This window comes from Camelus ferus, chromosome 5, assembly GCF_009834535.1.
Source record: "Camelus ferus isolate YT-003-E chromosome 5, BCGSAC_Cfer_1.0, whole genome shotgun sequence".
Classification (NCBI taxonomy): Eukaryota; Metazoa; Chordata; class Mammalia; order Artiodactyla; family Camelidae; genus Camelus; species Camelus ferus.
The window spans coordinates 44,844,433-44,859,070 of NC_045700.1; the positions used below are offsets into that span (position 1 = coordinate 44,844,433).

Sequence of the window (14,638 nt, forward strand, 5' to 3'; positions counted from 1 at the left end):
TGCGGTGTTTTCCAAGGGACTCTCTCACATCTAACCTCAAGCCTGTGTTTGTTGCAGAGTCACTATTCCATAAAGAAGGCTGGAGCTGCACTTGGCTTTGGAACCGACAATGTGATTTTGATAAAGTGCAATGAAAGGTAGGCAGGAGAGTGAATATTAGGTTCTTGATGTATTAAATGTGCTCATCTGTTAAATTTGTTTTATTGTGCTTAAGGACTGACTCAGTACAGTGTGCCAAGCTGCTAATGGTCTGTTGAAAATATCCGATTAAATTACTTTTTTGCTGCTGCTGAAGTTTTTTTCCATGTGCAATCTCATTGATTCTTCACTTTAATTTCTCTCCTTTTATAATAATTACAGGGGGAAGATAATTCCAGCTGATTTAGAGGCAAAAATTCTTGAAGCCAAGCAAAAGGTATGTCCCCTAGGGTGCATCTAAACTCTGGTGAATACAAATTTTAAAAAATTCCTTTTTTTCTGCCCTAGACAATAAGTCTTTAATAATACAAGAGATAATTTTATTGCATTACTAAAATTCTTTTCTTCTGTGTTTGCTTATTTCCAGCTTGTGTGATGACTTGGCTTTAAAGCTCTGTTTATACAATATCATTTTTTTAATCAAAAATTCAGTCATTAAACCCCTTCTGTCTTCATCGTGCCAAGTGATTAATTTGATGTAGGTCAATAAATCCAGTCTCTAAGCATCATGAAGACACAGCCTAATTGAGGTTTTCACTTGCTACTTGTTAAGTGAAATTTCATTGTAACAAATATCATTCTAGGTTAGGATTCTATTTAGCAAAGTGCTTCCATGCCCTGGCAGGTCGCCCATGATACTTGGTGAATCCAGCCTCAATAAATTCTATTAAACAGAAAAATCACATACAACAGATGTATCCACAGGGCACTGCCAGGTAACTGTCAGGCCATTTACCAACTCATCATTGTTTTGGTTACATTCTTGTACCTCCTTCTCTAACTGTGGTTATTTGCCTGGGTCTCAGCAGAGGAGATGGATAGAAATGTCACTGGGACTGAGCAAAGGGTTGAAGGGGCAGCTTCTAGGAGTCAGAGATTTCCCCAAGCCTGTCTGAGCTCTGTTACTCCACCTTATCATGTATTTCTTGTTCACATTGAAATTTTATCGTATCCACTATTAGGGAAATGGTGTATAGACTTGTTTTCAGTAACCAAACCGTGCTTCAGTATTACTATGGCATTAATACACTTAGAACGGCACAGCTTCTAAAACATATGTCCAGATAACATCCAGAGCTACTTTCCCATCGTTCCAAACACTTATTATCACTCTTTACTGCTTTACTGTTTGCTATGTAACTTGCCGCTACTAAACATACTATTTATTTGGCTTATTTAATTTTGTTGATTGTCAATCACCCCCCACTAGAATGCAAACTCCCTGAGAACAGAAATCTTCTTTTGTGCTCGCTGCTGGATTCCCTGCATCCACAACAGAGCCTGGCACGTAAACGTCATTCAAAAAGTATTTGTTGAATACATGAAGGAATGAAGGAATGAACCAACAGAGGATCTTCCAGGAGTGTCTGATAGAACACCAGCTTAGCTGACCGCTGTTAGAAGTCAGTGCTACTGCAGATCTTCTTCATGTGGAAAGGAGGGAGGTTGGAAAGACTAATCAGCCTGTCTGTCTTACCTTATAGGGATATGTTCCTCTGTATGTCAATGCAACTGCCGGCACGACTGTTTATGGCGCTTTTGATCCGATACAGGAGATTGCAGATATATGTGAGAAATATAACCTTTGGCTGCATGTCGATGTAAGTGCTATAATTCAGAGTGGCCTGGTCCATTCAGGATGGGTGAGGTGGGGTAGGGGGGAGCAGCTCTGCTTTATGATTTGCCTCAAGCTCCTCCTGTCGCCTCTCTCCACACCACGTTTCTCTGCCCCCTGCCCCTCGGTGGGCCATTCACAGCAGGTGCATACCCCAGGCCTGTCTGTCCTCTGGGATTCATCCAGTCCTTACTGGCCAACTGCTGTCTTCTGTGGTTCATCCTAGAATTCCATCTCTGTCACTTTCCCAGAAAGCTTTTGTCTGAACAAATGGCTACAGAGTGAAATACAGAGGGGGAAAAATATAAGGTATAACGTATAGAAAGTGGCCGTGAATCTGAATCTGGACACTCAGCAGTATTCCTTTAGTCCAGCCATCTATGAGACTTTCTTTATAAAAGAAAGGAAGAGAAGGTGGAAAGGAAGAAAGAAACAAAGGGAGGGAGGGAGGAAGGAAAGAAGGAAGAAAAGGAGGAAGGGAGGAAGAAATGAATGAAACACATTTTCTGGTACATATAGGAAAAAGAAGGCAATATCTGGAAGGTGTTATCAATTAAGAGATTTATTTCCAGATTTTCCCAGGAACACAAGAAGTACATTTTCACATATGTGACTCGGTGGGGTTTTTTTTTTTTTTTTTTTCCTTTTTCTCTCTCCATTCTCTTATGGGTTTAACTTCTCACAACTAGACAAGGGGGTGATCCACCCTTCTAGTGAACAGATGATGACATAGGCTTTTCCTGTGTCACATGGGGTCCCAAGCCATTCGGTAGATATGCATCAGGGGACCCACAAAAATGTCTTGCTGTTGCAGGAGCTGTTGTGGGACCTCCAGGTCTACCAGGGCTGCTACTTTCTGAGTTTTTCAGGAGCCCTTAGAGCTCTACTGTAGGCAGAATCAGACAGCAGCCTCCAGTCCTTTGTGTTGCTTCTGGAGCTCCCCAGGGGGCCCACCGAGTGTCTCTGGCTTTCCAGAGCACTTTGGGACTTGGGTCTTAGCACCACAGGCTCAGCCCCAGTTGACCTGAATCACTTGTGCAGATGCCCGACGTTAAGCTGGAGGAGCACTTGAAGGAGAAGTGATCAAAGATGAATAACTACAAATGCCCTCAGCTGAACAATCAGTGAGGGTTCCTCTTGTTAGAGAAGCTTCTGTTTCTCACTGTTTACATTCTCTCTCATGCTTTGCTGGGGGTGTTGAGGGGGCCAGGTTTGGGTTTCTCAGTGTCACAGCCCCTTTCCCTCTCTTTTCTCTGTCCTCACAGGCCGCCTGGGGCGGTGGGCTGCTCATGTCCAGGAAGCACCGTCATAAACTCAGCGGCATCGAAAGGTAAGGGCTGAGCCAGGGTCCCCTTCCGCTCAGGCCATCAAACCTGCTGTGCCACTGAGTCCGCCGATGTCCCTGCCCTGACTCCCAGAATCATATTCAATCTAAGCTCATTTTCATTCAGTGGGAACTTACTGAGCACCTGTTATACGCTAGGTACTGGGAAATCAGTCATCTTTGAGCTTTCCCCACAATGAGTTCATGGTTTAGAAAGAGAGAAAAACAAGTAAACAAAGAGTGACCACACCTCGTGATAAGCTCACTGGCAGATGTGATTGCAAGGTGCCCAGGCAGGAGAGAAGGGAGACTTACTGTGTGGGAATTTGGAGGCTAAATGGGAGTTTGTCAAGGGCACGGGAAGGGGCACTGATTCATTTCATTCTTCTTTCTCCCTAAGCTTACACCTGGGGGAGGGGTAGGACACTCAGCTTACCTAACTTACTTATTTTCTTGTTCACTATTCAAGTTCAGAGGGTGCTCTAAGCCAAATATGATTTTGACCTGACTTCTAAGTATTGATCCAAAATGAATTCATATTGAGTCATGGATTCACTCAGCAGGTATTTACTGAGTGCCTGTCACAGGACAGGCAGGCATGGACGTGAATGCTCAGGTACCCGTATTATGTCCAGCCACCTCTGACACTTTTCTAAAAAGGTGTACCTGGTACATATAGGAAAAATAAGGCAACATGTAGAAGGTGGTATCAACTGAAAGATTTACTCTCCTGAAGCTTACTGTCTATGAATTAGATGTTCATAAACAAAGAGATATTTAATCTGCCAAGACATGCTATTTTAGACAGGGTCATCAGAGGCCTTTCTGAAGAGGTGACATTTCAGCAGACACTAGGATAAAGGGAGACAGGAAGCACAGATACAAGGAAGAGTATTCTAAGAGGGGGGAGGGCAAGTGCAAAGGCCCTGTGGTAGGACTATTCTTGGTATGTTGGAGGAAAGCCCATCAAAGAGGCCAGTGTGGCTGGAGCAAAGTGAGAGAGTTCAGAGCGGACTGAGGTTGGAGAGGTGGAAGGGAGCAGGCATCAGGGACGGCACTCAAGTTGTTTGAGTCTTTGTTGCCTCTCCTATACTTCTTCCCCTGCATTTCCATTTTGAAAGGCCAGTATTAAAGTGAGTGGGACTCACGGAAGCCTAGTTATGTGACCCTTAACTTGGAGGACAATATCTTAAATGTAGATGGGCCAGTCTAGCTGTGCTTTAGCTCTCTTAAAATGTTTTGCCCTAGACTTTCTCTTTTCTACCATTTTAAAGCATATATATCTTCTGAAGGAAATTGAATCCATATCATGTCTTATTACTTTCCGTTTGTAGCACTGAAGAATCATTGACCTTTAGGACATTAAAAAAAAAAAACGTTTAATTTAAGACATTTTGTGTGATCTATATATAGTTTTTTTTAATTGAAGTATAGTCAATTACTATCTATAGTTTTTAAATGGTTCACTAAATGATGGCTATGAGAAAATTGGGTAAATTCACTGCCTTGTAAGTATGGCTTGACACTGATGCTTTCTGATGAGATACATATTATAGTGAACTTTTCCCAAGTCTCTTTCATAAAGGCTTTCTTTATTATGCACGTGGCAGAAGGTACTTCAGGCCTCTCTCTCTTCTCCTTGAAATACAGTGTACACCTTATAGTCACATATACACTAAATTATTTTCCCTGTAAAGGACCGAAGCAAGAGGAAGAGGTTAAAAATTCACAGCAGGAATTTAGCTCCAGGGAGAGCAGAGGCAGTATAATTCCAAGCCAATTGATACGTCTGGGGAAAACATCCTTCACAGGTATTAAAGCACAGAGCCCAGCTGTGGGCTAGGCCATTGGGAAGGAGTTATCCAAGTTTTAATCATCATACATTACACTTAGTTGTTTCCGTAATGTCCTAGCTAGTGTGCTCCTTAACCATTTAATTGTGTCTGACAGAGTGATGCGGTTGCTAGGAGACCATGCTTGTTAAAGCTATCACTGCAGCCTAAACTGGCAAGATCATGTTTATTTAGCATTTAAACAATGCTGCTAAGTAGTCAAAGTCTAGAATTGTCTCACTGATCCTTGCTTTAAAATGCCAGCCTTCATAGTACCTTACAAGCAGCATCCCCAGCCTATAAGTAAGAACAGGAAGGCAGAAAAGCCAGTCTGTTGCCTAGAGGGAGGTAGTCTAACGGAACCGTTATGAGCACTGGCTCTGCGGTTAGACTCCCTGAACTTGAATCTTGGCTCCAACACTTCCCAGTTATGTGACTCTGGGTGATGTATTGAACCCTTTTGTGCCTCAGTCTCTCCATCTAAAGTAAAGGTGATACTCATCCTTATGTCATAAGGTTGTTGTGAGAATTAAGTATTCCAAGCATAGTTATTAGTATTATATATTTAGTGATTCATTTTATCCTTTATTCAGTTCCTTGAGGTAGACACTATTCTCCACATTTTAAAGACAGGAAAACTGAGCCACAAAGGAGTTATGTCATTTGCCCAAACTAGCAAATGTCAGAGCCGGGATTCAGACTTGGGTAATCTGGCTCCAAGCTTGAGTTCCTAACCATGACACCATACTGATAAAATGCTTGTGATACTCTTAGGACAACAGGACACATAATAAATGTTCTTCATAAAAGTTAGCTATTATTAATAAAAGAGACAGTCTGCTGCTTAGTATTCTGAGACTGCCAGCAGAGTATTTGCTTACTACCTGATTAGTCAACTTAGGGGACTGGACACTGAAAACTTGTATTGACTGGAGTTGCAGTGGGCAGTGCTTTTCTCAAGAGGACAGTTGCCTCTTGCCGCCTCCTGCGCCTTCTCCTCTGAGCATCGTGTGTTTCTTTCAGGGCCAGCTCAGTCACCTGGAACCCTCACAAGATGATGGGTGTGCTGTTGCAGTGCTCCGCCATTCTTGTCAAGGAAAAGGTCTGTACTCCCCTCAAAGATGAACTGGTGGTCTGCACCCCGTTTAGAAGGACCGAGAAGAGAAGAGCATGGGGTCTTTTTACAGTACTTGTAGAGGAACTCACAAGACTGATAGCTCTGTCCGGACTGCCCGTGTCTGTGAGGCTCCAGCTAACCTCGCACCCGCTCTGGGCTCCTGCTCTGTCTGCCCTCCTTCCTGGTTCAGGGCTCAGGGCCCCATCAGTGATAGAAATGACAAGGGCGTTATTCCATTTCACGTTCCTTCATGTTTGTTCAAATGAAAGTGAGAATTATAGGGTGAGCCGCTAACCCTCACCTCACCGACGACAAAAAGGGGTCGCTGGAACATACTTCAAGTCCTTAGCATGAATTTGTGGTCCCAAGAGCTGAAACAAATTAGGCAGAACCAGAACTACAAATGTCAGCTTAGGGCAAACAGGGAGGTTGAGGAAGAAGCTTCTGCAAATGAGTTAGTAGTGTATTGTCTCCTTTAAGCACCTGATAATAGGACCCTGCCCTCGAGAGCACTGTTCCTCCAACAAAACTTTTGCACACTGAGGCACTCGCAAAAGTCTGTCACCAACTTGTAGGATCCGGAACCTGCACAAGCTCCTTAGTCCACTCCTAAGTAGAGTGCCTGTTAACTCCACAGGAGATCCTGGGAAAGATTGGAACACTTTTTAGGGGATGCTTTGGGGGAAGAAATTTCTTCCATGCTTGAGACTGTCCCACCTTCTACAGGAAGTTTATATCCCTAACCACTGCCAACTGAATGCTACAGCTCTCCCCAGCTGTCGAAGTAACCCAAAACACCCGCACAAATTTCCAGATGCCCCTCAGGGGGACAGTAGGGGGACACTTGCTGGCATCTGAGATAAAAGATCATTTTCAAATCAGAGTGATAGAGGAAAAGGGGCAAAGGTTTTTCTAAGGATGGTTTAAGAGAAGGACATCAGAATAAGGGCAAGGCCTCATGAGACATGAGAAGGTTGTATGTACATGAACCCCAGTCCAGCCTGCCCTGTTTCAAAGCCATCCATGCCTCTGACCTGTGACTGCAGTTACACACCTGCCTTGATTCCCCTGACAGGGTATCCTCCAAGGATGCAACCAGATGTGTGCAGGGTACCTCTTCCAGCCAGATAAGCAGTATGATGTCTCCTACGACACTGGGGACAAGGCCATTCAGTGTGGCCGCCATGTGGACATCTTCAAGTTCTGGCTGATGTGGAAAGCAAAGGTACGGAGGAGGGCGTCTGGGAAACAGAGCAGAAATGTAATTTTCACAGGCTGGCTGGTGAAAGCGAGGCAAAGATATATTACAGACAATTCATTATGTGCATAATCAGTATCTAGATAATTGAGTTAAAGGTATTTTCTTTGTTTGCGAATGAATCGTTTTATCCTTTATGTCAAAGTCTCTCTCCTTCCGTTCAATCTCCTCAGTGTGAATTAGCATGATGTTTTCTTATAACTTTCTCTGATGAGCACTAAAAATTTTGCCAAGATAAGGACGTCCCCAGCAATCCTTAGGGATGCTGAAATTATTTAGTACAGATGTAGAGAAAGAGATAAAGAGAAAATTACTGCATTATTCTGTGCAGATCCCTGAGTTCCTTTATGAGGCCTCGAGTCATGGGCTGTATCTGACAGTTTTAAGTTCTTTTTAAATAATGGCTTTCCCATTATTTGTACTTTTATACTCTCTTCTAGAAAATGCATACTTTATCCTGAGAAATCCTAGACTGAGAATCTTTCAGGTTCTATTTCTGGGTCTAGGAAAAAAAAAGCAACCTGTTTGAATTTCCCCCAAAATAAGGGTAAGGGAAAGGAATACCATGTGACTGTTTCGAAAGTATTTTTATGCAATCAAGTAAAGGCAATGTGAGTTCACAGCTTTCAGTTGCAACCATTGTTTTTATTTATCTACTGTAAATTAATTTTAATACATTTCCAAGTTTAAGATTGGGGCTACTGATACCCAAACAACAAGGTTTTCCAGCCAAACATCTAGTCAAATGTTTCTTCTGTAGGAAGAATTTGACAGATTATTTTTTTTCATCATTACATCATTTTGTCTTAATATAGAAATAGTCTGAATTTGATTTTTACCACAAAGCAATCATAGGTATTTGAAGCCTATATAGACCGAGAAATGGCAACAAGAGAAAGAGCCCTATCATACATAAACCTAATAACCACATGGCCTGTCTCAGGAATCTGCCTTCGCTTTACCTAATAATTACCGCTGGAACCTGGGCTCCCAGTGAATTGATTCCTGAGGTGGGACTCTGGGGTGGGCTTCATTCCCAAGTGGAAAATGGACTGGCTGGGCTGTCCACTCAGCAGTGACTGCTGCTTGGCCAGGACTGGACTTCACCCAGACACGTTAGCAATCCACCAGCCTCGTGCATCTGCTCTCCCTGTGAACATCGACCCACTCCACAACCCCCGTGCTGCTGTGACTAATCAGCCATGCTGGCTTTTGAAACTCATGCTCAACCAGTTTGTCAATAGTTGGAGCGATGGCAATCTCAGGGTACACATGCCGAGACCAGTGGCTTCCCCATCTGTCTGCCTGCCTGTCACCAAAAAGGGATAATAGCATGTTGTGTGGAAGTAAACCTGCCTGGGTATAAGGGGAATGGCTTTGGCCAGGATTTCCGGTTGGGGCAGGTGGATTCTGAAGTAGTATTTCTCCACCTGTCTATGGTGCAGAACCAATTGTTTTGTTGTTGGTTTTTTTTTTAACCTATCATCGACCAATACAATAAAGATAACTTGCTGGAAAAGTGAAATAAAAAACCATACAAAATACATACAAAGATCAATTTTAAAATTGAGATTCAGTAGACATAAAGTTACTGTCAGATAGATATACAGATTTCTTATTGCTTAATCTAAATTTCTCTGCTCATCTTATCATGGACTGGTTACAGTTTGTGGACTGGCCTCAGTCCATAGAGGAGGATTTGGGTGACACTATCCTAAAGCAAACCAGAAATGGGTTTCAGGTTCAGGCTATGAATTACTAGCAAGAAGCAAAAAGCCCTTTTGAGAATAACTGCCCAGAGACCAGCGTGTCTTCAAGAGAGATTAGGCACACTTCATTTTATTGCATGCAGGGCTGTGAGAAAGCTGTACACATTTAATGAGATGCTTCCTGCTAACCATCTCCAAGAATACTCCTATGTATACTTCCAAGAGACACAAACAGAACAGCCCTTGCAAATGCCATCGCAGGGAAATGCAACCTCTCACCAATAAACATGACTTTTCTTGTTTAAAACAGGGCACAGTGGGCTTTGAAAATCAGATCAACAAATGCTTGGAGCTGGCTGAATACCTCTACGCCAAGATTAAAAACAGAGAAGAATTTGAGATGGTTTTCGATGGTGAGGTACGTTGACATCCTGGACTTCTGGAAAATCTATGAGTGATGCTCCTGAAGCCATATTGTCCCCCATTGCCTATTTTCTGCTGAATTTTCTGAATTTTCGTTCTATGCATCCTTCATTTAATTCCCTCTGTGCCCACAAATGTTTATTCCAGTAGCATTGGGATGACTTTTCCCCTTTGCCTCTTCTAAAATGGTATACTCTCAGCCAGCCATTTGCAAACAAGAGGTCTTTCCTCAGCGGATCTGAATCCTTTATCATTCTCAGGTCTGATTATTGTGTTGTACCTCCATGATAAAGTATTCCTCAGTCTCAAGAAGCTTATAGGATGGGTATATCCTTGTCTCCCAAGACTGGTTCTAAAGTGAAGTTCTCCTTTATGTAGATTCATTGTGAAGAGAGCAAGATAAAATTGCCTCTGCCCTGAGTTCAGATCCACACTGCACACAATAAGGTACTTGTCATTCCAGTGTTGACTGAGGGCCTGCTGGGTGCCCTCCTCTAGGCCAGGCGCTGGGACATACACTAGTGACCAAAGCAATTGCTGTCTCTGCCTTCCTGGAGCCCACAGCTGGATAAAGAAAGTTGGAATAGGAGCCAGTGTTGAACAAAAGGAAATCTACTCATAACCCAGTGTCATGGACCACCACCCACATTCAACTTAGTCTACTTAGCAGGCTCCTAGCCTGCCAGGAACACCCTGGAGAGTCACCAGATGAGCAAGGAGCCCTGAGCAGTTCAGACCGGTCATATGGTGCTTGTGCATTTCACCTCTGTGGCCTGCTCTCATCATTTGCACTGTTTTAAACATTCTACTAGCAGGTTAAAACAAATGTGATGTCTCAAGCCTGTGAAAGTGATGGCAAACAGTAACTAGGAAGAAAATTGAAAAACAATAGTGAGAATACAGAAGGACTCAAAAAGCATGAGAGTCTTTGGGATGGGAACACCAAACTGTTCTAGACACTCAACAAGCCTGGTCTTAGCGTTGAGAACCGGTATTAATGTTCATTATGATAATCCTGAATCGTTAAGAGAAGGTTCAATAGCAATAAAATTAACTATGTTTCAAGCATCCTCTGTATATGAGGCACTGCAAAATGGCAAGGTAGATAATACTTTTCTTTTAAAACTCCCCATATGTAATTTTTTTAACATTTCAATGTTTAAAGTTGGGTAACTTTAGTCATCTAGAATCGGTTATGGGAAATAGCTCTCTTGCCAGATATGATGGGATAAACCAAGCTTTGTTCTCCCAAGTGTAGAATTAACATGAAGCCTTTTTTTTTTTTTTCTTTCTTTTCTTTTCTTTTCTGATCTGAGGGACTTCCACTAGGGGTACTTAGGGGTTTTGGAACAGCTTTCTCTCAAGTTCTCATAATTTTCTGTTTTGTTCGTATGTGTGCTTGTTTGTGAAAATCTCTGCAGCCTGAGCATACGAATGTCTGTTTCTGGTATATTCCACAAAGCCTCAGGGGCGTTCCAGACAGCCCTGAGCGACGGGAAAAACTGCACAGGGTATGGAATCTCTCCTTGTCTCATCTAACTCGCTGTGATTTCTCTGGCTGGTCAGAACATCCTCGCTCTAATGTGTCTTTCTAATAGGGGAGAAAAAAAGCTAAAGGCTTGGAGTGGTAGGGAATATCTCGTTACAGTCTTCTTCTTGGGTCTGGATGTCCCCTTGCTGTGGTTCAGATGCAGCGGGAACTCTGGGGGAATGCATCCCTGTCTTGGGGTGTTGTTTGTCATCATAGGGGCCATATGCAGGACAATTGAATAATATACATATCCCTAGGACCTTTCATATTAAACTATGTCTGTTAAGATAGCTTCTAAGTTGTAGTCTTCTCTAATCCTGACTCATTCTAGTTGTTGATTTCTGTGTCTAGTTTATATATTGTGTATAGTTGTTTGTATTATATTTAATTTATGTAATATTTCCTTGATCTAACTATTCAACACATATTTGTTGAGCGCAGTCTATGTGCCAGACAGTATCCTAGGTGCTGAACAAGCAGAAGCCCTAATTTGTGTTGCTGGCCATGTGAACTTCTCAGTTTTGTTTTTGATTTTAATTTTATTATCATCGTTCTAAGTCTGACTGTCAAAATTCAGTTGCACAGTGCTTTCTGTGGGAATTTATGATTGGGTAGACTTAATCAGTCATTAGCTATTAGCCACTGAAGAAACCTGGATATAAAATATTTCTTTGCCTTTATGTCAGTATAAACACAAATCACAAAAGTCAAATAGCTCTTTTTTTTCCAACTAAGAAATGAATTGCATTGTTAAGAAGAGCATGGTGTTAATATCAGTCTTGAGTTTTGTTTTGTATTTTCCCTCACAAGGTGGCCCCCAAAATCAAAGCCCTGATGATGGAGTCTGGCACGACCATGGTGGGCTACCAGCCTCAGGGGGACAAGGCCAACTTCTTCCGGATGGTCATCTCGAACCCAGCCGCGACCCAGTCTGATATCGACTTCCTCATTGAGGAGATAGAAAGACTGGGCCAGGACCTGTGATTGCGTCCGTAGACCATGAGTTTCTGGGAATTCCCTTTCCCCTGGCACTCTAGAACAACCTCTCTATGTTGCTGAAACACATAGGCCATCTCATTGGGTGAAAACTTCATCTCTTGAGGAATATTGTTCAAACCTTACTTAAGCTTGTTAGAGTTAGCAGGAAATAATGTTCTTTTTAAAAAGTTGTACCTTAGGAACCCAGTATATATGTACAGTTATATATACCTCTCTCTATAAATATATGTGTGTTTAGTGAGCGTGGCTTAGTAATAGATCGCAGCATGTCTCCCACTCCAAGAGAATGAACTTCACCATCAGCAGTTACTGAGGGGCCAAACGTGCTGCAAACCAGCTTGCCCAACCACCTCAGGAAAGATGTTTTTCAAAATGTCATGTGTTTGAGACCAAGGGAAACACTGTTGGTGGGAGTTGACCTCATTGTCAGGGTTTCTCCCACCTGAAGTGATGATGGATGAGAAAAAGTGCCACAGGATGACAAGAGTCCCACCCTCCCCTTTAGTACCCTGTTAGGGGGAAATAGTAGCAGCGTCATTGTTACAGGTGTACTATTGCTGTATTTTTAGAGATTAATTTGTGTAGATTGTGTATATTTCTGTTGTCTGACCTTGGGGAGGGGGGACGGAGGAACACATATAATGATTTTAATGACTGTTTAATTGTAGGTAAATGAAATACTTGCTTATTTATATTCAGAGATTTACCATGTTAAAGAGTTGTCTTGTATTTTCTTCCCAATTGTAATGTATGATGTTTATATATTGATGCAGTAAGTTCTGAAAACTGTTTATGGTCTTTCTGTGCATTTGTGAGCCAAAGAGAAAAGATGAAAATTAGTGAGACTTGTGTTTATATTAGAGTGCCCTTAAAATAGTGATTTAAGCATAAGTTTACCATCTGCAAGAGAATCTGATACTGTATGTAACGTGGTATCCATGGCAATCCCATCACTCACGTGGCATCTGCTCTGCTCTTACCCTCTCTGTCTGGCTGTATGTTTGGTGTTCTCTACGCCTTTCTAGTAACTGTTGGATAATAACGAGACCTCCTGTAATGTTGTAGTAGTTCATGACCAATCTCTGTGACTCGCTTAGCTCAAACCTAAGGCAATGTTTCCCAAGACCTTCCGAAGAGCTCAGATAAATTGACCAGGCTCACAACTGTTTTTGAAGAAAAGGGAAATTCACACTGTGCGTTTTAGAGTATGCAAGAAGAATCTAAGTAAATAAAAATATTCTCCATGGAGAATTTGAACTAAAGTTTCTTCCAGTTTCTGTTTTGTGTAGGAAGAGAGGTTTCCAGTGACAGGTATTGGGATCACCACCAGCCATTCACTCTCCACTGACTTCAGGTGATGCTCAGTACCTTTATTCAACTAGGAATCAACCCATGGTCTTAGGTTCCCAAGCCCTTTATCTAAAAATCAGTGGGATTCTAATTAAATAGAATTTGCTGTTCACACCTAGAAAAAAAAAAAGCTCTTTCTCTTTTTCATTTTCTTATCTTCATCTTGGAGTTCTGTTCATTCAGTCATTCAACAAACATTTGCTTCCACTAGAGCAGGCACTGCTCTAGCACTGGGGTTACAGAGGTGTTCATGGCAGACAAACTTTCCATCTAGTGGGGAATCTTTCATCATTTGGCATCTGTGGTTCTGAAAGCCTCTAAGATTACAGAATTGTTCCTTCCTGCTGCTTAACCCTTGTGCAGTGGGCCCAATTCACTTCCTTGGGAAGTACATTTTGATGCTGGATCATTAACGAACAGGATCCATTTTCTATGATATCCTATTAAGTTCTGATAATTAATTATCCTATTAAGCACTATAAACTTTAGTGTGCAAATTTTCGTGTGAACATAGGTTTTCATTTAACTTGGGTAAGTAACTAGTTGTAGGATTCCTTGATTGTACGGTAAGAGTACATTTAACTTTATAAGAAACTTGCTAAAACTCAAAAAAAATTTTGTTTTCCAGAAATATACCATCTATGGGTGACAGCTGTGTTTATTCCTTTCTGATCCTTATACATTTTCCACCCTTTTCCTTGATATACTGTGCAGGCCAAGATACCCAGTGCGATGAGGAAACGAAGTGTTAGTAGCAGGCATCTTGCTTTATTCCTGATATTAGAGGAAATGTTTTCACCAGATACCATTTAGTTTTATGTTTCCTTTAGGTTTTTCTGTAGATATCCTTTATTGAGTTAAAGAAGTTTCTTTTTATTTCTAGTTTGCTAAGAATTTCAATAATAAATGAGTATTTAATATTTAGTTAAACATAAAGTATTTAAGTTTTCCAAGTTTTCTTGAGTCAGTTTTTGTAAGTTGCATTTTTTTCCAGAAATTTAATACATATTTTTGAGTTTGCAGATAATTATGAAGTTGTCCATAATATTTTTTTCAATCTGTTGCATCTGTATCTATATTCTCCATTTTTTCCCCTAATACAGTAATTTGTTTCTTTGTTCCTTTTTTGTTCATTAATCTTAAACAGAAATTTTTCAGTTTCATTAAGCTGTTCAGAAAATATTTGTCTTGGTCAATACTCTCAATTGTATGATGGCTTTTTACCACATTAATTTCTGCTTCTGTGTTTATTATTTCCTTCCTTCAACTTTTTTTAGGCTTA

General features: G+C 41.5%; 1 protein-coding gene across 3 annotated transcripts in view; it reads left to right on the forward strand.

Annotated features, from left to right (window-relative positions):
• The window catches only part of GAD1 (glutamate decarboxylase 1), a 38,930-nt gene extending 25,662 nt beyond the window's left edge, over positions 1-13,268 (forward strand). For 2 of the 3 annotated variants that reach the window (XM_014562912.2, XM_006189058.2), the window contains exons 9-17: positions 58-137; positions 361-415; positions 1,683-1,799; positions 3,079-3,143; positions 5,993-6,071; positions 7,162-7,311; positions 9,364-9,471; positions 10,898-10,987; positions 11,818-13,268. In XM_014562912.2, the coding sequence (XP_014418398.1) occupies positions 58-137; positions 361-415; positions 1,683-1,799; positions 3,079-3,143; positions 5,993-6,071; positions 7,162-7,311; positions 9,364-9,471; positions 10,898-10,987; positions 11,818-11,991 (918 nt within the window). In that variant the 3' untranslated portion in view covers positions 11,992-13,268. The remainder of the gene's footprint in view (positions 1-57; positions 138-360; positions 416-1,682; positions 1,800-3,078; positions 3,144-5,992; positions 6,072-7,161; positions 7,312-9,363; positions 9,472-10,897; positions 10,988-11,817) is intronic. The other variant, XM_032479665.1, reaches the window with a different exon arrangement.
• Positions 13,269-14,638: the final 1,370 nt, after the last annotated feature.